The sequence below is a fragment of the Neofelis nebulosa genome, chromosome 17 (genome assembly GCF_028018385.1).
Source record: "Neofelis nebulosa isolate mNeoNeb1 chromosome 17, mNeoNeb1.pri, whole genome shotgun sequence".
NCBI lineage: Eukaryota > Metazoa > Chordata > Mammalia > Carnivora > Felidae > Neofelis > Neofelis nebulosa.
Window position 1 is genome coordinate 26,129,543 of NC_080798.1, and position 25,749 is coordinate 26,155,291.

Genomic DNA, 25,749 nt, shown 5'->3' on the forward strand with positions numbered 1-25,749 from the left:
GGTATCATGTATACACTAGTAGATAAGAATTGGGAAAGAAGAATGGGCTTTAAAAAAAGTATCTAGACACCTGACCCAGTGACTTTAGCTTAATCTTATTGGTCAGAACTTGGTCACAAGTTTTTTTGTTTGTTTGTTTTGTTCTTAAATTAAAAAAAAAAATTGTTTAACGTTTATTTTTGAGACAGAGAGAGACAGAGCATGAACAGGGGAGGGGCAGAGAGAGAGGGAGACACAGAATCTGAAACAGGCTCCAGGCTCTGAGCGGTCAGCACAGAGCCCTGCGCGGGGCTCGAACTCCCAGACCGTGAGATCATGACCTGAGCCAAAGTCGGAGGCTTAACGGACCGAGCCACCCAGGCGCCCCTGTTCTTAAATTTTTTAACTTTTTTTTTTTTTTTTTTTTGAGAGAGAGAAAGAGAGAGCGAGAGACAGTGCAAGCAGGGGAGCGGCAGAAAGATAGGGAGACAGAATCCTAAGCAGGCTCCAGGCTGTGAGCTGTCAGCACAAAGCCTGATGGGGTCTCAAACTCACAAGCCATGAGATCATGACCTGAGCTGCAGTCAGATGTTTAACCAACTGAGCCACCCAGGCACCTCTCTCCCCTTTTTAAGGGGTATTATTTATGTGTTTATTAAGTTTATTTATTTTGAGAGAGGGAGACAGAGCATGTGAGTGGGGGAGGGGCAGAGAGAGGATCCCAAGCAGGCCCTGTACTGCCAATGGAGACCCCAGTGCTGGGCTTGAACCCCCGAACCGTGAGATCATTACCTGAACCAGAGTCAAGAGCTGGATGCTTAACCAGTGAACCACCCTGGTGCCCTGGTCATAGGTTTTTTTAAACTATGGAGGGCATTTTGACAACATCTAGTAAAGTTGAAAGTGCACTTAGCACTTCAACTTTCAGCGATTCAACTTTCAGATATGTACCTTAGGTCAGAACTTTCCTACTAGGATACCACAAACTGGTTAAGATAGGCTAAAGAACTGAATCCTTCATCCTAAAGCTCTTTGTGTCACCTCCCAGGATAGTAACTTCTGGCTGTCAAGAGTCTTGTCCAGTTACTTCAGTGTGTTGTACAAATAACATTTCTATGTTGTCACAATGGTTAGGAAACTCTTTCCTAGAAGCATACTAAGATGTTCATTACAATAATGTTACATAAAACATTTATTACAGTAGAATTCTAAATAATAAATAAAAGTGAACAGGGAAATATAAAATCACCTTTAGGCAAGAGCTACAGTAATAATTATTATATGGAAGATTTACTGATAAATGCTAAAATTATCGGGTGAAAACATGAAGAGAAACAATCTATATAGTCTTAAAGCATTCCCCTTAATATATTTATTAACTACAGAGGGAAAGATAGTAACATTATACAGGAGAACCCCAGTAGGAACCACTATAACTAAGTGACCAGGGTTATCACCACCTGTAAGAAGACATTGTCACCATCCCCCTGCTATGATGAACTAAGAAAGTCACAACATTATTTCTATCACATTTTTGCCAAAAATGCATAACCTGTTGCCAAATGTACATAACCTCAGTCCAGTTTTAAGAAAATACTAGGTAAACTAAAATTGTGATAAAAAACTGGTTAATATTCTTTAAAACTGTCAAGGTCATAAAAAACCAGGAGTGAGGGTAAAATAAACTAAGACTCCCCTAATTACAAACTAAATATAACAAGGAAGTATGCTGGTTAGGATACTGGAACAGAATGACATGAGTAAAAACAGATGAAATTCTAATACATTCTTTAGTTAATAGTATTGTACTAATGTTAATTTCTTGATTCTGATCATTTAATCACAGATAATAAGATGTTAACATTAGAGAAAGCTAGATGAGGGATATATGGAAACTGAACTCTTTTTAACTTCTGTGTAAGTCTAAAATTAGTCCAAAATTTAAAAATTTGTTAACCTAAATATCCATATTTAGGCAGACAAATGAGTGAATTGTGGCATTGTCAAATGATTGGAATATTATATAGGTGTTAAAACCAATTAGATTCACATATATCAACATGGATGAATTAAAAAAATAATGTTAGTTAAAAAAAAAGTCAAGCTGTAAAAGGATACATATATATAGCGTGATGCCATTTATACAAAATTTCAAGATGTAAAAACAACTGTTCTTCATATGTATGCGATAAAAGCTTGAAAACATTATGAAGAATTATTTACACCAATTTCAGGTTACTAGTTACTTCTGGGAGAAGTGGGAGGGACTTGGCTATAGAATAAGAGCTTCAACTGTTTCTGTTTCATGTGCTTAAAAGTAAGATCTAAAGCGGAGAAGGCAGCATGTTAACATTTGTTAAATTTAGTTAATGATTCCATGGGTGTCTGTCATTTATTTTTTGTGCTTTTTATGCATGTGTGTAATGTTGTGTAACTTAAAAAATATAGTCCTTTAACTGAGTTCTTTGGAAGATCAAGACATTTCTGATAGGTAAACTATCCCTATGCAGTACTTTAAAGAGTGAACGTTTTGAGAAATGAGAATTTGAATAGAAAAATCTATGCCCTAAAGTAAAATTTTTTTCATCTTCTGAACCTTAACTTTTTGGTTAAGTTTGCACACAGTATGTAGAGCCTAGGCAAATTAAAGAAAACAGTGTTATTTGTATATTAACATATTTAGGAGTCTCTTGAAAAAAGAAAATCAACTTCAGTTTTCAAGCTTCTCCTACCTAGTAGAAAGTTACTCTAATGGAAAATTCTAATACACTTGAATTTAGTCTCAAAACCTTTTGTCCCCCTGCTGTGAGAATATTGAGTTCTATTTACATGAACTGTGAATCATTTTTGTTGAGGATACTTAGCAACAGAAAGAATTAAGTATTAGAAAAAATGGGAAGAGAAAACAGGGCAAAGCGAGAATGGAGGCTTTTGCTTTGAAAGTGCCATAAGAGGAAAAAGAAAACAAGGTGGAACTCACTTTCACACACCAATTGCTGAGGAGGTTGCTGTGCAGGCACTTTGGTAGCATATGCTTTGGTAGGTAGGTATTGTGCCAGAACTAAAACCACTTTACCTTGGGTTTCAAGGATGGTATATGTGAAATAAATTAAGGCCACCTACATCATTTTTCTTCCCTAGCAACCACTGCCTGAAGGTAGGGGCTCAATCATTCCAAAGAGTATGTAAAATCATGAAAGCCTTAAACCTTTAGATGACTACAAGATACAGGATGGAAAAACCCTTTCAATATGCACTTGTATTTAGGCAAACTTAATTTACAAATAAATATCTTTTTGAAACTATGGAAAGGGGGCTTCTAACATATTTCTAGTAGGAAAGGAACAGTAAATAGAAATCAGTTTCATAGTACTCATTATTGCTAACTTAGCATGTATAATAAATCATTTAAACTTACATTTGGCATATGATCTGAATTGTTTTATTTTAGTGAATATTTGTCAAAAGCCTCATTTTTAAGGATTTTTAATTAAGTTATTTGCAATATTAGTCCTCCTTATCTGATTTCTCCATAGTGTCGTAACTTTTTTATTCACAAATTATCCTCTTATAAATGTTTATATATTTATATGCACATATATATATATCTCTATATATCTCTATATATCTCTATATATCTATATCTATATCTATATCTATATATATATATATATATTATGTTTGATAATATATAGACATAGAGAGTTAAATTGTTCTTTGCCTTTGGAATTTATGGTAAACTAATTAAAATTGTATTTGCTTATTAAATGTGAGGCCTTCTTAATCTCTAATTGTCATTGTTTTTTTATTACACATACCTTAATTTTATTAAGTCCATTAAGATTTTGTTTTTAAGCACAGTGTTATACCAATTCACCATCTCCAAAATTGTGATCATTTCATTGACATTTAACTGTTTTGAAATGATATCTGATATTTGAGTTATTTATAGGTAAGCTAAACATATCCAGAAAAAGCCACTGGAAACATTTGATTATTGACTGTTACAGCTCTTTCAGATTAGAAATCTTTCTCTATAGTCTTTTTTCCAAAAGTGGCTTTCAAAGAGACATCTTCAAAGTAAGGCAACACAAACTAGAAATTGGTATGAAGATGAAGCAAAGGGCTAACAACATTGGGTACATAAACTGGGTTCAGAATTGAAGTTTGTACACAAAATACCCTGACCTTATAAATGGTTATGATCTTGATTTTCATATCCTAGCAATCCCTCCAAATGCCCAGTCCTTCTTATGAAACCACAGCATTTTGTGTGGAAGACAACATACGTGTGTTTCTGAGTTTGTTTGTTTGTTTGTTTAAATATGAAATTTATTGTCAAATTGGTTTGCATACAACACCCAGTGCTCATCCCAAACGGTGCCCTCCTCAGTACCCATCTCCCACCGCCAATCAACCCTCAGTTGGTTCTCAGTTTCTGAGTTTAAAGAAGTTATATAGGTTCGGGGCGCCTGGGTGGCTCAGTCGGTTGACCTTCTGACTTCGGCTCAGGTCATGATCTCATGGTTTATGAGTTTGAGCCCCGGGTCAGGCTTTGTGCTGACCACTTGGAGCCTGGAGCCTGCTTCGGATTCTGTGTCTCCCTCTCTCTCTGCCCCCCACTCACATTCTGTCTGTCTCTCTCAAAAATAAATAAACATTAAAAAAAAAGTTATACAGGTCCTTAATTCCTTATATGAAGAAACATTTGGGACCAAATATGTTTTAGATATCCTAATTTGGGTTTTAAAAAAAGAAATACTGTTTAAATCAGGTACCTTAATCTTGATTTGCCTCTCTCTGTGTATTTTCCCCTTTGCTCATTTGTTTCTTAAATTCCACAAATGAATAAAAATATATGGCATATGTCTTTTTCTGAGTCTTAATTATAGAGAACAAACTGATGGTTACCAGAGGGGAGGTGCATAGGGGGATGGGTTAAATAGGTGATGGAGATTAAGGAGGGCATTTGTTGTGATGAGCAATGAGTGTTGTATGGAGGTGTTGAATCACTATATTGTACACCTGAAACTAATACTACATTTTATATTAACTGGAATTTAAATGAAAACTTAAAAAAAAAAAAGATACCTTATTTATGTAATGGCCCCAGCACAGTTTAGGGCAAAATCTCATCATCAGCACATTAATATTTTTGCATAAGACATACACATATTCACATAAAGTGAGATGAATAAGGCAGATAACCTCATATCATTTCTGAATTTTGACAAATGAGTTAAACAAAAACAACTGGTTTCAGAGTTTGTGGGATTTTTGTATTGCAAATAAAGGGTGGTAGACCTGGATAGTAAGTAGAGGTTGGGGGAAGATCACATAAAACAAAGGAAAATTAATAACTCTGGTCTTGACTCTAAGTGCAATTTGATTTAAGAGAAAGAAGTCAAAGGCTTCACCAGGGAGGAAAGGTTTGAAATGGGACTGAAGAAAGATTCATAGAAAACTGTTTCACTTGGAAATGAGCAAAACCAAGCTCAACTGGAATCTAATGTTCCTGTCAAACAGTAGAGTATATATACAGAGGCACATGAGGATAGGGTGGGAAGATTATGGAAGGTTTGAATGTCAGACATGATTCACAAGATTCACAAGATTCACAAAATCTTCATGACCAAAGAACTGATGTGAAAAATATCAGGACTTGGTGTCAGAATGATATGAGTGATTAAGAAGCCATAGTAGCAAAAATATGTTTCTAGACCAAGAGTAAGAAAAATCAGTTGTGTCATAGAGAAAAACAATTGAGAAGGGCTTACAAACTGTGGAACATAGTGTTTAATGGGAAGTCCAAATGGAAATATTTGTATTTGGATATAGAAAGGAAGGTATGGGTTATAAGTATTCTGGGCTAGAATCCCCAAAATTACAGAATTGTAAGCATGCATTGTAAACATACAATGTTTGTTAAGGTTTTGGTCCATTTAAAAAATGGTCCAAACCATTTTGAATTGGTCAAACCAATTGAATTGGTTTTTATTTTTTTAATTCTATTTTTTTTATTAATTAACTTTAATTTAGGAGAGAGAGAGAGAGAGAGAGAGAGAGGCCAAGGGGCAGAGGGGGAGAGAGAATGAGAATCTTAAGTAGACCCCACAATCCATTCAGAGCCCAATGCAGGGCTCAGTCCCATGATCCTGGGATCAATACCTGAGCCAAAATCAAGAGTGGGACCCTCAACTGACTAAGTCACCCAGGCGCCCCTGGATTGGTTGTTTTCTTATTATTGAGTTTTAAGTGTTCTTTATACAATTCGGATTAGCAGTGCTCTATCAGATGTGTCTTTTGCAAATATTTTCTCCCAATCTGTGGCTTGTGTTCTCATTCTCTTGGTAGTGTCTTTAACAGAGCAGAAGTTGTAAATTGTATTCAAGTCCAGATTATCAGTTATTTATTTCATGAATGATTTCTTTGGTGTTGTATCTAAAAAGGCGTCAATGGGGTGCCTGAGTAGCTCAGTCAGTTAAGCGACCGACTCGGTTTCCACTCAGATCATGATCTCACTGTTCATGAATTCGAGCCCTGCATCAGGCTCCACGCTGACAATGTGGAGCCTGCTTGGGATCCTCTGTCTCCCTCTCTCTGCTTCTCCCCTGTTGTCTCTCTCTCTCAAAATAAATAAACATTAAAAATAAAAAATAAAAAGGCAGCACTATACCTAGGGTCATCTAGACTTTCTCCCATGTTGTTTTCTAGGAATTTTGTGGTTTAGCTTTTATATTTAGATTTATAATCCATTTTTAAGTTAATTTTTTTAAAGGGTGTAAGGTCTAGCTCTAGATTATTTTTTGTTTGTTTGTGGATGTCTACTTATTCCAGCACCATTATTTGAAGAGCCTCTCTTTGTTCCATTATGTTGCCTTTGTTCCTTTCTTACAGATCAATTGACTGTATTTATGGGGGTCTGTTTTGGGGATATCTATTTTGTTTTATTGATTTATTTGTTTATTCTTTTGCCTATACCACACAATCTTGACCACCACAGCTTTATACAGATTTTTTTACCATAGCTTTTGAAGTTGGGTAGTATGAGTTCTCCAATTTTGTTGTTTTTCAACATAGAGTTGGCCATTTGGGCCTTTTGCTTCTTTATAAAACTTAAGAATCTGTTGATGTCCATAAAATAACTTGCTGGTATTGGGATTGGGATTTATAGAGCTTATAGATTTAGGAAGAAGTGATATCTTCACAATATTGAGTCTTTCTGACCCAACATGGAACATCTCTATTTATTTAGTCATCTTTGATTTCATTCATCAGTTTGTAGTTTTCTTCATATAAATCTTGGTATAAATTTTGTTAGCTGTATGCCTAAGTATTTCATTTGTGGATGTGCTGTTTTTAATTTCAAATTCTATTTGTTTGTTGTTGGTATATAGGAGAGCAATTGACTTTTGTATATTACACTTACATCCTAAAACTTGTTATATTCACTTATTAGTTCCAGTTTCTTTGTTGATTCCTTTGGTTTTTCTAAATAGACAATTATGTCTCCTGTGGTGAAAAACAGTTACATGCCTTCTTTCCCAATCCATGTACCTTTTATTTCCTTTTCTTGCCTTATTGCATTAGCAAGGACTTGAGGTACAATGTTGAAACAAGTGGTAAGAAGGGACATATTTGCCTTGCATCTGATTTTAGTGAGAAGGATTAAGTTTCTCACCATTAAGTATGATTTTAGGTTTTTCATAGACAATCTTTGTCAAGCTGTGAAAGTTCCCCTCTATTCCTATTTTATTGAGATTTTTTATGATGAAAGCATTTCTCAAATGCTTTTCTGCATCTGATGATCATATGATTTTTCACTTTTACAGTGTTTATGTAATGTCTATGTTAATTGGTTTTCTAATAGGGAACCAGCTTTCATGCCTAAGATAAATCCCAATTGGTTGTGTTCTGTAATAATTTTTATACTTTCTTGGAATCAATTTGCTAACATTTTGTTGAGGATTTTTGCAACTCTCTTCATAAGAGATACTGGCCTTTAGTTTTTTAATAACGTATTTGTCTTGTTTTTGGTATTAGGGTATTGCTCATATAATGAAGTAGGAAGTATTCCTTCTGTTCCTATCCTCTGAAAGAGATTGTGGAGAATTGATATAATTTATTCTTTAAATATTTGATAGACTTCACTAATAAACTGTTTAGATCTGATGCTTTCTGTCTTATAAACTCATTTATTATTGATTCAATTTCTTTTTTCAATTTTTAATATGAAATTTATTGTCAAATTGGTTTCCATACAACACCCAGTGCTCATCCCAACAGGTGCCCTCCTCAATACGCATCACCCACCCTTCCCTCCCTCCCACCCCCCGTGAACCCTCAGTTTGTTCTCAGTTTTTAAGAGTCTATTACGTTTTGGTTCCCTCCCTCTCTAAACTTTTTTTTTTTTCCATCCGCTCCCCCATAGTCTTCTGGTAAGTTTCTTAGGATCCACATAAGAGTGAAAACATATGGTATCTGTCTTTCTCTGTATGACTTATTTCACTTAGCATACCACTTTCCAGTTCCATCCACATTGCTACAAAAGGCCATATTTCATTCTTTCTCATTGCCACGTAGTTTCCATTGTGTATATAAACCACAATTTCTTTATCCATTCATCAGTTGATGGACATTTAGCCTCTTTGCATAATTTGGCTATCGTTGAAAGTGCTGCTATAGGATACAAAATCAATGTACAGAAATCAGTTGCATTCTTATACACTAATAATGAAGCAACAGAAAGACAAATAAAGAAACTGATCCAATTAACAATTGCACCAAGAAGCATAAAATACCTAGGGATAAATCTAACCAAAGCTGTAAAAGATCTGTATGCTGAAAACTATACACAGCTTATGAAGGAAATTGAAGAAGGTATAAAGAAATGGAAAAACATTCCGTGCTCATGGATTGGAAGAATAAATATTGTCAAAATGTCAATACTACCCAAAGCTATCTACACATTCAATGCAATCCCAATCAAAATTGCACCAGCATTCTTCTCGAAACTAGAACAAGCAATCCTAAAATCTGTATGGAACCACAAAAGGCCCTGAATAGCCAAAGGAATTTTGAAGAAGAAGACCAAAGCAGGAGGCATCACAATCCCAGACTTTAACCTCTACTACAAAGCTGTCATCATCACGACAGCATGGTATTGGCCCAAAAACAGACACATAGACCAATGGAATAGAATAGAAACCCCAGAACTAGACCCACAAACATATGGCCAACTAATCTTTGACAAAGCAGGAGAGAATATCTAATGGAAAAAAGACAGTCTCTTTAACAAATGGTGCTGGGAGAACTGGACAGCAACATGCAGAAGACTGAAACTAGACCACTTTCTCACACCATTCACAAAAATAAACTCAAAATGGATAAAGGACCTGAATGTGAGACAGGAAACCATCGAAACCCTAGAGGAGAAAGCAGGAAAAGACCTCTCTGACCTCAGCTATAGCAATTTCTTACTTGACACATCCCCAAAGGCAAGGGAATTAAAAGCAAAAATGAACTACTGGGACCTCATGAAGATAAAAAGCTTCTGCACAGCAAAGGAAACCACCAACAAAACTAAAAGGCAACCAACGGAATGGGAAAAGATATTTGCAAATGACATATCAGACAAAGGGCTAGTATCCAAAATCTATAAAGAGCTCACCAAACTCCACACCCGAAAAACAAATAACCCAGTGAAGAGGTGGGCAGAAAACATGAATAGACACTTCTCTAAAGAAGACATCCGGATGGCCAACAGGCACATGAAAAGATGCTCAACGTCGCTCCTCATCAGGGAAATACAAATCAAAACGACACTCAGATATCACCTCATGCCAGTCAGAGTGGCCAAAATGAACAAATCAGGAGACTATAGATGCTGGAGAGGATGTGGAGAAACGGGAACCCTCTTGCACTGTTTGGAATGCAAACTGGTGCAGCCACTCTGGAAAACAGTGTGGAGGTTCCTCAAAAAATCAAAAATAGACCTACCCTATGACCCAGCAATAGCACTGCTAGGAATTTACCCAAGGGATACAGGAGTACTGATGCATAGGGGCACTTGTACCCCAATGTTTATAGCAGCACTCTCAACAATAGCCGAATGATGGAAAGAGCCTAAATGTCCATCAACTGATGAATGGATAAAAATTGTGGTTTATATACACAATGGAGTACTACATGGCAATGAGAAAGAATGAAATATGGCCCTTTGTAGCAACATGGATGGAACTGGAGAGTGTTATGCTAAGTGAAATAAGCCATACAGAGAAAGACAGATACCATATGGTTTCACTCTTATGTGGATCCTGAGAAACTTAACAGAAACCCATGGGGGAGGGGAAGGAAAAAAAAAAAAAGAGGTTAGAGTGTAAGAGAACCAAAGCATAAGAGACTCTTAAAAACTGAGAACAAACTGAGGGTTGATGGGGGGTGGGAGGGAGGGGGGGGTGGGTTATGGGTATTGAAGAGGGCACCTTTTGGGATCAGCACTGGGGGTTCTATGGAAACCAATTTGACAATAAACTTCATATATTGAAAACAAATAAATAAATGAACATTTAAAAAAAAAAGAGAAAGTGCTGCTATAAACATTGGGGTACAAGTGCCCCTATGCATCAGCACTCCTGTATCCCTTGGGTAAATTCCTAGCAGTGCTATTGCTGGGTCATAGGGTAGGTCTATTTTTGATTTTTTGAGGAACCTCCACACTGTTTTCCAGAGTGGCTGCACCAGTTTGCATTCCCACCAACAGTGCAAGAGGGTTCCCGTTTCTCCACATCCTCTCCAGCATCTATAGTCTCCTGATTTGTTCATTTTAGCCATTCTGACTGGCATGAGGTGCTATCTGAGTGTCGTTTTGATTTGTATTTCCCTGATGAGGAGCGCCGTTGAGCATCTTTTCATGTGCTTGTTGGCCATCTGGGTTACTTCTTTAGAGAAGTGTCTATTCATGTCTTCTGCCCATTTCTTCACTGGATTATTTATTTTTCGGGTGTGGAGTTTGGTGAGCTCTTTATAGATTTTGGATACTAGCCCTTTGTCTGATATGTCATTTGCAAATATCTTTTCCCATTCTGTTGTTTGGCTTTTAGTTTTGTTGATTGTTTCCTTTGGAGTGCAGAAGCTTTTTATCTTCATGAGGTCCCAGTAGTTCATTTTTGCTTTTAATTCCCTTGCCTTTGGGGATGTGTCAAGTAAGAAATTGCTGCGGCTGAGGTCAAAGAGGTCTTTTCCTGCTTTCTCCTCTAGGGTTTCGATGGTTTCCTGTCTCACATTCAGTCCCTTTATCCATTTTGAGTTTATTTTTGTGAATGGTGTGAGAAAGTGGTCTAGTTTCAATCTTCTGCATGTTGCTGTCCAGTTCTCCCAGCACCATTTGTTAAAGAGACTGTCTTTTTTCCATTGGATAGTCTTTCCTGCTTTGTCAAAGATGAGTTGGCCGTACGTTTGTGGGTCAATTCTGGGATTTGTATTCTATTCCATTGGTCTATGTGTCTGTTTTTGTGCCAATACCATGCTGTCGTGATGATGACAGCTTTGTAGTAGAGGTTAAAGTCTGGGATTGTGATGCCTCCTGCTTTGGTCTTCTTCTTCAAAATTCCTTTGGCTATTCAGGGCCTTTTGTGGTTCCATACAGATATTAGGATTGCTTGTTCTAGTTTCGAGAAGAATGCTAGTGCAATTTTGATTGGAATTGCATTGAATGTGTAGATTGCTTCGGATAGTATTGACATTTTAACAGTATTTATTCTTCCAATCCATGAGCACGGAATGTTTTTCCATTTCTTTATATCTTCTTCAATTTCCTTCATAAGCTTTCTATAGTTTTCAGCATAGAGATCTTATGCATCTTTGGTTAGGTTTATTCCCAGGTATTTTATGCTTCTTGATGCAATTGTGAATGGGATCAGTTTCTTTATTTGTCTTTCTGTTGCTTCATTATTAGTGTATAAGAATGCAATTGATTTCTCTATATTGATTTTGTATCCTGCGACTTTGCTGAATTCATGTATCAGTTCTAGTAGACTTTTGGTGGAGTCTGTCGGGCTTTCCATGTATAATATCATGTCATCTGCAAAAATTGAAAGCTTGACTTCATCTTTGCCAATTTTGATGCCTTTGATTTCCTTTTGTTGTCTGCTGATGCTAGCTAGCACTTCCAACACTATGTTCAACCACAGCGGTGAAACTGGATATCCCTATCGTGTTCCTGATCTCAGGGAAAAAGCTCTCAGTTTTTCCCCATTGAGGATGATATTAGCTGTGGGCTTTTTTGTAAATGGCTTTTATGATGTTTAAGTATGTTCCTTCTATCCCGACTCTCTTGAGGGTTTTTATTAAGAAAGGATGCTGAATTTTGTCAAATGCTTTTTCTGCATCGATTGACAGGGTCATATGGTTCTTATCTTTTCTTTTATTAATGTGATTTATCACATTGATTTGCAAATGTTGAACCAGCCCTGCATCCCAGGAATGAATCCCACTTGATCCTGGTGAATAATTCTTTTTATATGCTGTTGAATTCGATTTGCTAGTATTTTATTGAGAATATTTGCATCTATATTCATCAGGGACATTGGCCTGTAGTTCTCTTTTTTTGCTGGGTCTCTGTCTGGTTTGGGAATCAAAGGAATGCTGGATTCATAGAATGAGTCTGGAAGTTTTCCTTCCCTTCCTATTTTTTGGAACAGCTTGAGAAGGATAGGTATTATATCTGCTTTAAATGTCTGGTAGAGTTCCCCTGGGAAGCCATCTGGTCCTGGACTCTTATTTGTTGGGAGATTTTTGATAACTGATTTAATTTCTTCGCTGGTTATGGGTGTGTTCAAGTTTTCTATTTCTTCCTGTTTGAGTTTAGGAAGTGCGTGGGTGCTTAGCAATTTGTCCATTTCTTCCAGGTTGTCCAGTTTATTGGCATATAATTTTTTATAGTATTCCCTGATAATTGCTTGTATTTCTGAGGGATTGGTTGTAATAATTCCATTTTCATTCATGATTTTATCAATTTGAGTCATCTCCCTTTTCCTTTGGAGGAGCCTGCCTAGAGGTTTATCAATTTTGTTTATTTTTTCAAAAAGCCAACTCTTGGTTTCATTGATCTGCTCTATAGTTCTTTTAGATTCTATATTGTTTATTTCTGCTCTGATCTTTATTATTTCTCTTCTTCTGCTGGGTTTGGGGTGTCTTTCTTGTTCTGCTTCTATTTCTTTAGGTGTGCTGTTAGATTCTGTATTTGGGATTTTTCTTTGTCTTGAGATAGGCCTGGACTGCAATGTATTTTCCTCTCAGGGCTGCCTTCGTTACATCCCAAAGGTTTTGGACTGTTGTATTTTCATTTTCATTTCTTTCCATATATTTTTCAATTTCTTCTCTAATTGCCTGGTTGACCCATTCATTCTTTAGTAGGGTGTTTTTTAACCTCCATGCTTTTGGAGGTTTTCCAGACTTTTCTCTGTGGTTGATTTCAAGCTTCATAGCATTGTGGTCTGAAAGTGTGCATGGTAGGATCTCAATTCTTGTATACTTATGAAGGGCTGTTTTGTGACCAAGTATGTGATCTATCTTGGAGAATGTTCCACGTGCACTCAAGAAGAAAGTATATTCTGTTGCTTTGGCATACAGAGTTCTAAATATGTCTGTCAAGTCCATCTGATCCAATGTATCATTCAGGGCCCTTGTTTCTTTATTGATCCTGTGTCTAGATGGTCTATCCATTGTTGTAAGTGGAGTGTTAAAGTCCCCTGCAATTACCACATTCTTATCAATAAGGTTGCTTATGTTTGTGATTAATTGTTTTATATATTTGCGGGCTCCCGTATTCGGTGCATAGACATTTATAATTGTTAGCTCTTCCTGATGGATAGACCCTGTGATTATTTATAATGCCCTTCTTCATCTCTTGTTACAGCTTTTAATGTAAAGTCTAGTTTGTCTGATATAAGTATGGCTACTCCAGCTTTCTTTTGACTTCCAGTAGCATGATAGATGGTTCTCCATCCCTTCACTTTCAATCTAAAGGTGTCCTCAGGTCTAAAAGGAGTCTCTTGTAGACAGCAAATAGGTGGGTCTTGTTTTTTTATCCATTTTGACACCCTATGTCTTTTCGCTGGAGCATTTAGTCCATTTACGTTCAGTGTTACGGAAAGATATGGGTTTAGAGTCATTGTGATGTCTGTAGGTTTCATGCTTGTAGTGATGTCTCTGGTCCTTTGTGGTCCTTGCAACATTTCACTCAAAGAATCCCCCTTAGGATCTCTTGTAAGGCTGGTTTAGTGGTGACGAATTCCTTCATTTTTTGTTTGTTTGGGAAGACCTTTATCTCTCCTTCTATTCTAAATGACAGACTTGCTGGATAAAGGATTCTCGGGTGCATATTTTTTCTGTTCATCACATTGAAGTTTTCCTGCCATTCCTTTCTGGCCTGCCAAGTTTCAGCAGATAGGTCTGCTACTGCCCTTTTTATCTACCTTAGTATGTTAGGGCCTGTTTATCCCTAGCTGCTTTCAGAATTCTCTTTATCCTTGTTTTTTTGTCAGTTTCACTGTGATATGTCCTGCAGAAGATCGATTCAAGTTACATTGAAGGGCGTTCTCTGTACCTCTTGGATTTCTGTTTCCTTCCCCAGATCAGGGAAGGTCTCAGCTATGATTTGTTCAAGTACACCTTCAGCCCATTTCTCTCTGTCTTCTTCTTGTGGAATTCCTATGATACAGATATTGTTCCTTTTGATTGCATCACTTAGTTCTCTAATTCTCCCCTCATACCTCTGGATTTTTTTTTATCTCTTTTTCTCAGCTTTCTCTTTTTCTCAGCTTCCTCTTTTTCCGTAATTTTATCTTGTAATTCACCTATTCTCTCCTCTGCCTCTTCAATCTGTTCTATGGCCGCCCCCATTTTATTTTGCAACTCATTTATAGCATTGTTTAATTCCTCGTGACTATTTTTTAGTCCCTTGATCTCTGTAGCAGTAGATTCTCTGCTGTCCTCTATGCTTTTTTCAACACCAGCGATTAATTTTATGACTATTATTCTAAATTCTTTTTCCGTTATATTGCTTAAATCGGTTTAATTTGTTAGCTGTGGCTACTTCTGGAGTTTCTTTTGAGGAGAATTCTTCCATTTCGATATTTTGACTAGGCCCTGCGGTAGCTCCAAACTGCAGGGCACTTCCCTTGTGGTGTCTGGAAAAACTTGTGTTGGTGGGCGGGGCCACACTCAGACTAGATGTCTGCCCCTAGCCCACCACTGGGCCACAGTCAGACTGGTGTGTACCTTACCTTCCCCTCTCCCAGGGGTATGGCTCACTTTGGACTAGTGTGGCCCCTGTCTGGGCTGCTTGCACACTGCCAGGCTTGTGGTGCTCCTTCTGTGGGATCTGACCAAGGACGTATCAGCAGGGATGGATCCTCAAGGTGCACAGGGGCAGGAGGGACAGACTCAGCTTGCTTTGACTTCGCTGGTCCACTGTGGGAGGGGCCCTGCTGCACCAGGAGGGAGGCAGACCCTTGGGAGGGATGGAATCACAGGAGCAAAGCATTGGGTATTTGTGCGGTGCAAGGAAATTCAGTGATGGGAACTGGTTCCCTTTGGAATTTTGGCTGGGGGATGGGAGAGAGAAATGGTGCTTGCCAGTGCCTTTGTCCCCCCGCTGGGCTCTGTCTTTCCAGGGCTCAACAACTCTCCCTCCTGGTGTCCTCTCTCCTTCCCTGCTCTCTGAGAGCAAAGCTGTTGCCTTTAAACATTCCAGATATTAAGTCCTGCTGGCTGTCAGAACTCATGGAGTCTGGCTCCTTAGCTTTTGCAGTCCAGACTTCAGGGGCTCTACCTTGCTAGGCAGGCTGCCCCTCTCCCGCTCTGGCTCCCTCCTGCCAATCCTTGTAGTCTGCATCACCTCTCTGTCCACATAACCTCTTCCATGGGCCTCTTGTCTATGCTTGGCTCCGGAGAGTCTGCTCTGCTAGAATTCTGGCAGTTTTCTGGGTTATTTAGGCATATGTGGGTGGAATCTATGTGAGATGAGCCCAGTGTCCTCCTACGCCACCATCTTCCCACAACTCCCCTGAACGTGTTAAAAGAGTGTTGGTAGGCAAGTGTCTAATTGGATTTCAAATGGTATCTAATATTCTTATCAGTATCTAAAGAGCCTGTTACTCCATGTGACCTTATGTTTCTTTTCTTTTCTTTTAGGTATCTTTTATTCAAAACCTGGTATTTTGTGTAGAAAGAGTTTACCGTGTACCTGACTTTGGTGTCTGGGAAAGAGGTAGCAAATATAATAATGGCAGCACAGAACTACATTCAAGGTAATTTGCTGATTTGAGTGTGTTTTTTTTTGTTATTTAAATGTGTAGAATTTGAATAAAAATCAAAGTACTAGATTGCAACTGTATTATTTGTCTTTTCATCTCTTATTTTTCTATATATGGTAACAGATAAAATTCACTTAAAATTAAAGCAAGAAATTACTCTCAGTGCCCATAAACAGGTCCAAGAAAAAGTACGGTATCTTTCCCAACCTCTCATGATGTCAGTATATGCATATCAGCCTCCAATCCAAGTCTTGGCCTTTCTGCTAAACCAAATCTTTCTTTTTCCTTTTTGAAATGATGCCATTTGAAAGATCAAATATATTAGGATTGTCAAACACCAAATGTATACACATTTCATGTAAAATTCCCTTCCATACTGTAGAGCTGATTTTTTTTTTATCCTAATCAGATACTCACACCTTTCATATAAAACTTAACGTTTTTTTTTCTGTAGGTGGTGTGATCAACATCTTGAGTTCTGGTTTAGTGGGCTTGATAAACAGTGATAACTGATGACTGATGTTAGTGGTGTATTAATTTCCTTTACTCCTTATGGTGAGAGAAATAGCTTTAGTAACTGACTGTACCTTTCAGATATCCAAATTTTTTGCCTGGTAGGTTATCTTTTAACTGAGAAGTATAGCTCAATTGCACCATAAATAAAATACCTAGGAATAAACTTAACCAAGGAAGTGAAAGACCTGTACTCCAAAAAGTATAAAACACTGATGAAAAAAATTAAAAATCATACAAAAAAAGGAAAGATATTCTATGTTCATGGATTAGAAGAACCAATATTGTTATAATGTCCGTATTACTCATAGAAATCTACAGATACAATTACAGATGTAATTCCTATCAAAATTCCAGTGACATTTTTCACAGAACTAAAACAAATAATCCTAAAATTTTATGGAATTACAAAATACTCCAAATATTGAGAAAGAAGAACAAAGCTGGTGGTATCACAATTTCATATTTAAAGATATACTACAATGCTGTAAAACCAAAACAGCATACTAGTGACACAGAAATAGACACAAAGATCAATGGAACAGAACACAGAGCTCAGAAATAAATTCATACTTATATGGTCAATTAACCTGCATCAGAGGGGGAAAGGATATACAATGTTATGCGAATGGTACTGGAAAAAATGGAAAGCCACATTGGAAAAGAATGAAACTGGATCAGTTTCTTACATAATACACAAAAATAATCTCAAAATGGATTAAAAACCTAAATGGTGAGGCCTGAAACTCTAAGAGTCCTGGAAGGAAAACTGGACAGTGTTTTTTTTGACATTAGCCATAGAAACATTTTTCTAGATATGTCTCTAGAGGTAAGGGAAACAAAAACAAAGTTAAACTATTGGGACTACACCAAAATAAAAAGGTTTTGCCCAGTGAAGGAAACCACCAACAAAAAGGCAGTGTACTGAATGGGAGAAGATATTTGCAAATGGCATGTCTGATGAGGGGTTAATATCCAAAATATATAAATAACTTATACAGTTTAACACCAAAGAAACAAAGAATTTGATTTAAAAATGGGCAGAGGACCAGAATAGACGTTTTTCAAAGAAGACATACATGTGGCCAACAGTCACATGATAAGATAGTCAACATCACTAATTATCAGGGAAATGGTAATTGAAAGCACAATAAGATATCATTCTACATCTTTCAGAATAGCTAAAATAAAAAACATAAACCACAAGCGTTGACAAAGATGTGGAGAAAAAGGAATCCTTGTGTACTGTTGGTGGGAATGCAAATTGGTATAGCCTCTGTGGAGAATAGTATAGAGTTCCTCAAAAAATTAAAAATAGAATTACTATATGATCCAGTAACTCCACTATTGAGTATTTACCCAAAGAAAATGAAAACACTAATTTGTAAAGATATGTAAACCCCAAATGCCCATTGATAGAGGAATAAATAAAGATGATGTGCTCTGTGTGTGTGTGTGTGTGCGCGCGCACACACACACACACACACACACACACACACACACATATATAGGGATGTTATTCAGCCATAAAAAAGAATGAGATATTCCCATCCACAACAACATGGATGGACCCAGAAGGTATCATGCTAAGTGAAATAAGTCAGAGAAAGACAAATTCCATATGATATCACTCATATATGGAATTTACAAAACAAAACAAAGAGAAAAAGAGAAAAACAAAAAACCAACTCTTAAATGCAGAGAACAAACTGGTGGTTGCTAGAGGAGTGGTGGCTGGGGGGATGGGTCAAATAAAGAGAATTAAGAATACACATACCTTTAAAATTTATTTTTTAAGTAGGCCTCATGCCCAATGTGGGCCTTGAATTTATGACTCTAAGAGTCACATCCTTTACTGACTGAGCCAGTCAGATGCCCCAAGAGTATACATATCTTAATCAGCACTGACTAATGTATATAATTGAGTCATTATATTGTGCACCTTAAACTAATATAACACTGTGTTAATTATACTGGAATTAAAAAAAGAAAAGTATAGTTCAATTAATTAGCTCAATCCAATTCACACTAAAAAACTTATTAAGAGCTTAATGGTTATCAGCTATAGGTCAGTTTAGGTCAGTGAGACTTAAATGAACTAGAGAAACAGTGTAGGAAACACTGATTAAGAGGATATACTTTTTTGAATACAAGGACTAATCACACACACAAAAATTAAGCTGATATAAGATACTTAGTAAACTAAAAATTGGGTCCGGGTCATTAGCTGTATACTATCCCTATGCCTCAGTTTCCTTCTCTACAAAATGAAGACAATAATAGTTTCTACTTTATGAAGTTGCTATAATGATTAAGTTAATATATACAAATAATTTGAATACCTAGCAGAAGTAAGCACTAGAATGCAGGTGTACTCACACATTTCAGAATATGTTAATAACAAATATTGAAACAAAGAGGTTTTTCCTATTAACTCTGGGAAAGTAATGTACACACATTTTTCTATAAGTTTTATGATTTATATGAGGCATTTTGAAGTATAGAGCAGAATACTAGCAATCAGAAAAGAAGTCAGTGAAGTAGAGAAATGATTTGTGGGAAAGTTCAGTTCAGACATTAAACAAATTCTGGAAAATACTAAAAATAGGAAAATAAATAGAAAGTTATATTTCAGCTATCATTCAAATTAAGTTCTTAACACTCCAGATTATCATTCAAATTGTAAGAAAAAGTGGATCTAATTAGAAAAGATGATATTTTAAAATGTACCTTTACAGTATTTATGATTTATCAGCCCCCTTCTCTGCTTTTTTGTTAACTATTTTGTATATTCCAATGTGAACCCAGTGACATTTTCAGTATAAAATATTTAGAGTTTGGGATTTTCTGTTTACAAAAAAAAAAAAATGTAAACTCAGAAAGTACCTTGAGTTAAAGTTAACATTACCCCTAGAAAGTGAGGGTATTGGAATGTCCCCAGTGAAAAAACCCAGAAACTCCAACATGTGTAATTGAAGTGCCAACCTTTAAATTGAATCATTAAGGATTTTATTTCAAGGCTCAGAAGATCATTATGTAATGTTCTTTGCTATCTTTTGCTTGCAAAATCAATCTTAATTTGTGGCATGTTTGTTTTATTCAAATGGATGGGAAATGAAGTTTGCCATTTGGATTTGGATGATGGGTTTTACACATTTAACATTGCTCTCCTACTTTTCTATGGTGTATCACTTTACAATTCCCCAGAAAAGAACTTTAAGCGTTTTTCTTTTCCCCCAAACATTACTGTACTCAGGTCTCCACATGTGTGTTTTGGGTGTTGTCATGTCTGGTGCCAAAAGAGTCTATTGTAAAATCGCAGAATTGAGCCTCATGGCACTCATGGACTCAGTGATGGCAGTGGTGGTAGGAGACTGGTAGCCTCTGCTTACACGTGGGTAGTGGAATGTAGAGCTGCTACTAACCTGGGACTCTGTCTCTTGTTGCTGAGACATCCCAGAAATATCTCTTCCTAGTTGTATGTGTTTTTTACTACTTAATACAATATCCTTTTTATATCATTAAGCTGTTCCATAATTTCAGACATCCTGAAATAGTATACGATAATTCTTGCTATAAGAACTCATACTTCTCTGTCTTCTGACTTTCTTTGCCTCTCTTCATCTCTAGGCCATTCAGTCTCCTTGGCAGGAATCAGAGAAAGAGCACAATCTCACTAGTTCCGGTGCTCACCAAGGCCTTGGCCAAAGTGACTGGCTTGAGAAATGTTTCTTCCTTTCCTTGCCACACTGCACACATCCCTTCTAAGCTACACCTTGTGCAAAAAAGATTACCACCTCTGGGCCCTCACTACACATTCACATAGTATTCTGAGGTCAGAGGCTCCCTCTTCAGCATCCATACTCAGGTGTTCTTTAACCATTGCAATCTGTGTCTCTGTACAGTTATAGTATGTTTTTTATTTAGTCCACACAGGGAACATATTACTGTCTTTTATGGGAGGAAGCTAAAGTTTAGAAGGTTTTGTGATTCTCCTCCCATGTACCTTAAATAGTGCAAATCACTGTGTGGTACAGCTAGAACTGGATTCCAGGTGGTTGGCCTTCAAATGAAAGTTGTTTCTACTGGATCATGTTGTAATTTAAAGTCTTAAAAAGTTTTCTAAAGTTTGAAATAACATAGGTGTGCAAACTTGGTGAAATTTTGATAAGTTTTAAAGATATCTTTAATCATTAAAGTTTGATTTAGCTCAATGCTTTGGTCCGTCCCTTCCCAATCTGCCCTTTTCAGTCCCAGGTTTGCTGGTATCTATCTCTTTTAGTTCAAGTTCCTTAATTATTTTGTATTTCTTAGATAAATCCCAGAAGTTTCTTTTGTAAAAAGTGATTTCATTACATTTATCTGAATGTCATTCTAGCAGAAACTACCCTTTTCAGGGCTTTAGTAAAAGGACCTATTGCCCTAAGCTTATAGTGATTCTCTTAAAATGTTTCCTAAGGAACTGTTCCCATTTCTTCTGGTTTTACTGTTGACCCTACTTTCCTCAAGCAACATGCTCCTTTCAGTTGCTACTAGTGGGGTTAGAACTATATCAGATAATTCTCTCTTCTTCTGTTCAATCTCTAAGTCTTCTAGTAAGTTCCTATACACTTAAAAATCCTATTTTTTGATTTAATTGCATTTTCCTCCAAATATAATCTTGGTACATATTTAATGTAGCATAAGTCTTCTTAGCCCCTGGAGTTAAGTATCCAAGTAGTCTTCTCAACCGCTCCAAGTTTAATTTAGGTATTTTAATCTTAATATTTCCCCCTCTTCATTTATGTAAGGATATTCCTATTCCTCAGGGCTATCTTTAAACTAAACCAAAACTCTTTGTTTTGGAGAAGAAAGGAGTCTTCTATAAAATAAGAATTTAATCTCAAACCTAACTTTGAACTGTTTTGGTTACTGGGAAGCAAAAAGGAAACCTGTATTTAATAACTTAGTAATGCAGATATATACCCAAATGGAAAGATAAGTTTTTGAAAGGTTGACTCCTAAATAGAACTTTACATTTAACAGCATAATTACCTTTTTTCACTTTGTGAAATCTTGTATTTGCAGTATGAAGAAGACCTTAGAAGCAAGGAATTTAAATGTGATTTTTCAAGCTTTTTATTTTTTAATGGTTTTATGTTCTATTCTCTTGGCTTTTCCAATAAAGAAAGTTATCATTAAAATATCAAATAAGTAACCATCATAACGATACTTTACTCCATTTAAGATGCCTTTAGTGACCATTTTTTCCCATACACTGTTATTTAAAGTAACTACTTAGTCTTTTTAAGTTATTTTTTACATCATTTTCTAGTCATTGAGTTATGATACAAGCAACTATCGATCTGTTTTGCTTCATTTTATGAATTTTTACCACACTGAACAATTCATGAACATCCATTAAAACCATAGTAGTGTAAAGTCCTTGTTCTTTCAGTATGATTGGGTAACTCAGGGAGTTAAAACATAGTGTTAATAAGCAGGAGACTGAATTTAGTTCCCATGCTTACCAGTTCATTTTTTGGATTCCATAGTGAGTTATAAATCACTTTGTCCAAACCCATCCTTTGTCTAGTAAAACTTGATTTATGTAACAAATCACATTGTTACAAGCTATATCTCAAGAAATGTAGCTTTTAGTTCTTTTAAATGAATGTTGAGGTAACACCTTGCAAGAATCAAATTGGTGTACGTTCTATTGATAATAGTCCCCTAATATTAATATATTCAATTGCTAATCATAGAATAACTTAATTTTCTGAGTGTCTTACGCCAGTAAAGTATTTTTAATTCTTACAACATAATGTATTATATTTGCCAGTAAAATGTAAATCACATTAGGAGTATGTTTGAATATCTGAATAACTTGATTTAAATAAGCATTGAATAGTAAATTAACATACTTGTGAATTTCAATTAAGTCCAATTATTTAACCAGTTACATTGGGAAAGAAAGTTACATTGGGAAAAAAACAATCTTAATAACACATACCTCACAGTGTAGGGGGAAGTTTTCTGGTTTTACTAGGTTAGATGCGTGTGTTTGTACATAAACCACCACATATACTTTACTTGGACTTAATCCCTTTAGGTTCCAGGTCTTGTCATTGCTCTAAAATGTCTTGGATATGAAAAGAGACCACTCTCCTTGTCTTGAGTATACTAGCAGTACCATGTGCAATGTTATGTAAATTTGTTTAACCTGTGTGAAATGCTAGACTGCAGATTTGAGTCAGTAGGACAGTACCTTAAACCCAGATTATTGGCTCATTTGTTCTTGAAAACCGGGGTAAAGTGGTCAGCATAGATTCCAGTAGGGAACAGAGATTTCACCAAAGACAGAGTGAGGATGCATTTGAAAGCTACTTACATTTAATCTCTTGGGACTTTAGTATGTGTCCTAATTTTAGAAGTAGGAGTTAATGTAAGAAATATAAAGCTTGTACGTTGAAAACTACAAAAAAAATGTTGAAAGAAATGAAAGACAACATACAAAAATGGAAAGATATGCTGTATTCTGTGTAATCTATACCAAAATCCAACTGTCTTTTTGCAGAAATTGACAAACTGATCCTAAAATTCATGTGGAAATGCAAGGAACCCAGAACAGCTAAAGCCATCTTGAGAAATAACAAAGTCGGCTCACACTTTTCATTTTCAAAGTTTACTACTGTACTATGCTTATTATATATACAATAATATGCTATAATAATTAAATAATGTGATGATGGCTTAAGAACGGATATAGAGATCAATAGAATAGAATTGACCGTTCAGAAATAAATCCATATATTTGTGGTCAGTTGATTTTGATGAAGGTGCAGACAATTCACTAGTCTTTTCAACAAATGGTGATGGGGCAACTGGGTATCTGCATGCAAAAGAGTGAATTTGGATCCCTACTTCACACCATATACAAAAATTAATTGGAAATGGATCAAAGACCTATATGTAAGAGATAAAACTGTAAAACTGTTAGAAGAAAACATAGTTGTAAATCATTGTGACCTTGGGTTAGACAAGGTCACACTTTAGATATAGCACCTAAGGTACAAGCAGGCAGCTACAACAGAAAGATTCTCTACAGGTTTTTGTGTGAACAAAAGATTTTGGTTTTCTAGGATGAATGCCCAATAATACAGACGGTAGGTAGTTGCGTATTTAGATTTCAAAGAAACTGTAAGACTTTTTTCAGAGTCCTATTTTACTTTCCTACCAGCAATGTATAAATGATACAATTTGTTTGCATCTTTGCCAGCATTTGGTGTTATCACTATTTTTTATTTTAGTTACTCAGATTGGTTTATAGTGCTATCTCCTTGTGGCTTTAATTTGCATTTCCTAGTGGATAATGATGTTGGATCTTTTCGTGTGCTTATTTGCCATCTGTAGATTCTCTTCAGTGACATGTCTCTTCATTCAGGTTTTTTGTTCATTTTCTGCTTGGGTTGTTTTTTTAATATTGATTTCTTGATAGTTTTGCTTTTTAAATTTTTTTCATGTTTCTTTATTTTTGAGAGAGATAGAGCTGGGGAGGGGCAAAGAGAGAGGGAGACACAGAATCCAAAGCAGGGTCCAGGATCTGAGTTGTCAGCACAGAGCCCAACGCAGGGCTCAAACTGACTAACTGTGAGATCATGATCTGAGTTGAAGTCTGACACAACCGACTGAGCCACCCAGGCACCCAGATTTCTTGATAGTTTTTAATGTAATTCCAGATACTAGTCCTTTGTCAGATAAGTGTTTTGCAAATATATTCTCCCAATGTATATCGTGTCTTTGCATCCTCTTAACAGAGTCTCTCACAGAGCAAAAATTTTTAATTTTAACAAAATTCAACTTATCAAGTTTTCCTTTTATGGGTTGTACATTGGTATAGTCTGATAACTCCTTGCCTGACCCTTGATCCTTAAGATTTTCTCCAACAACTTGTTTTCCAAGAGTTGTATAATTTTATGTCTTATATTTAAGTTCACGATCCATTTTAAGTTAATAATCTATAAGGTTCGATGAGACTAAGGTTGAAGCTCTTTTTTCTTTTTTTATCTAAGAATGTCCAGTTGTTCCAGAATCATTTGTGTTTGTTAAAAAGACTATCATTCTTCCACTGAAATGCCTTTGAGCTATTAAAAATAAAGTGGGCACATTTGTATCAGTATATTTTGGGGTTCTAATATGTCTGTGCCTCCACCAATACTATACAGATTTGATATAATCATGAGATTTTTCTTCTTTAGGCTGTTAATATTATGATGGCTTATATTGATTGCATTTTGATTACTGAAGCAGGCTTGTGTCTCTGGAATCAAGTCTACGTGGCCAGTTATGGTGATAATTCATTTCATATGTTGCTAAATTGTTTAGTCATTTGTTGAAAAGGATATTAATATCTATATAGGTGAGGGATATTGGTGTATAGTTGTCTTTTTAGGTACTGTCTTTGTCTGGTTTTGGTATCGGTGTAATGCCAGCTTCATAAAATAAACCCCAAAGTTCTCTCCTGTTTTCTGGAAGAGAGTATATAGAATTTTGGTATTAACTTTTTTTTTGGCCATTTTGAAATTATGGATTAAATATCCGTAAAAGTTATAGGACTATTCAAATGATTTATTTCATATGGGTGAGTAGTGGTAATTTTTTTCTAAGAATTCATTATTTTTTTCTAAGTTGTCAAATTCATGTATATAGAATTATTTACAGTGTTTTAGTATATTTTTGCTGTATACTGTGTCTTTTATGATATTTCCTTTTATTCCTCACATTGGTCATTTCTATCTTTTATCTTATTTCTTTGTCAGATCTGCTAGAGGTTTGTCAATTTTCACTAGCTTTTCAAAGAATGAGTTGTTTCACTGATTTTTTTCTATTATTTTCCTGTTTTGAATTTCATTGATTTCTGTTCTTATCTATATATTTTTTCTTTTTGATTTGGGTTTAT

General features: G+C 36.0%; 1 protein-coding gene across 5 annotated transcripts in view; it reads left to right on the forward strand.

Moving 5' to 3' along the window:
* Positions 1-25,749, forward strand: part of PHKB (phosphorylase kinase regulatory subunit beta) — a 255,172-nt gene that overhangs the window by 96,012 nt on the left and 133,411 nt on the right. For all 5 annotated transcript variants that reach the window (XM_058708055.1, XM_058708056.1, XM_058708054.1 and 2 more), the window contains one exon: positions 16,177-16,292. In XM_058708055.1, the coding sequence (XP_058564038.1) occupies positions 16,177-16,292 (116 nt within the window). The remainder of the gene's footprint in view (positions 1-16,176; positions 16,293-25,749) is intronic.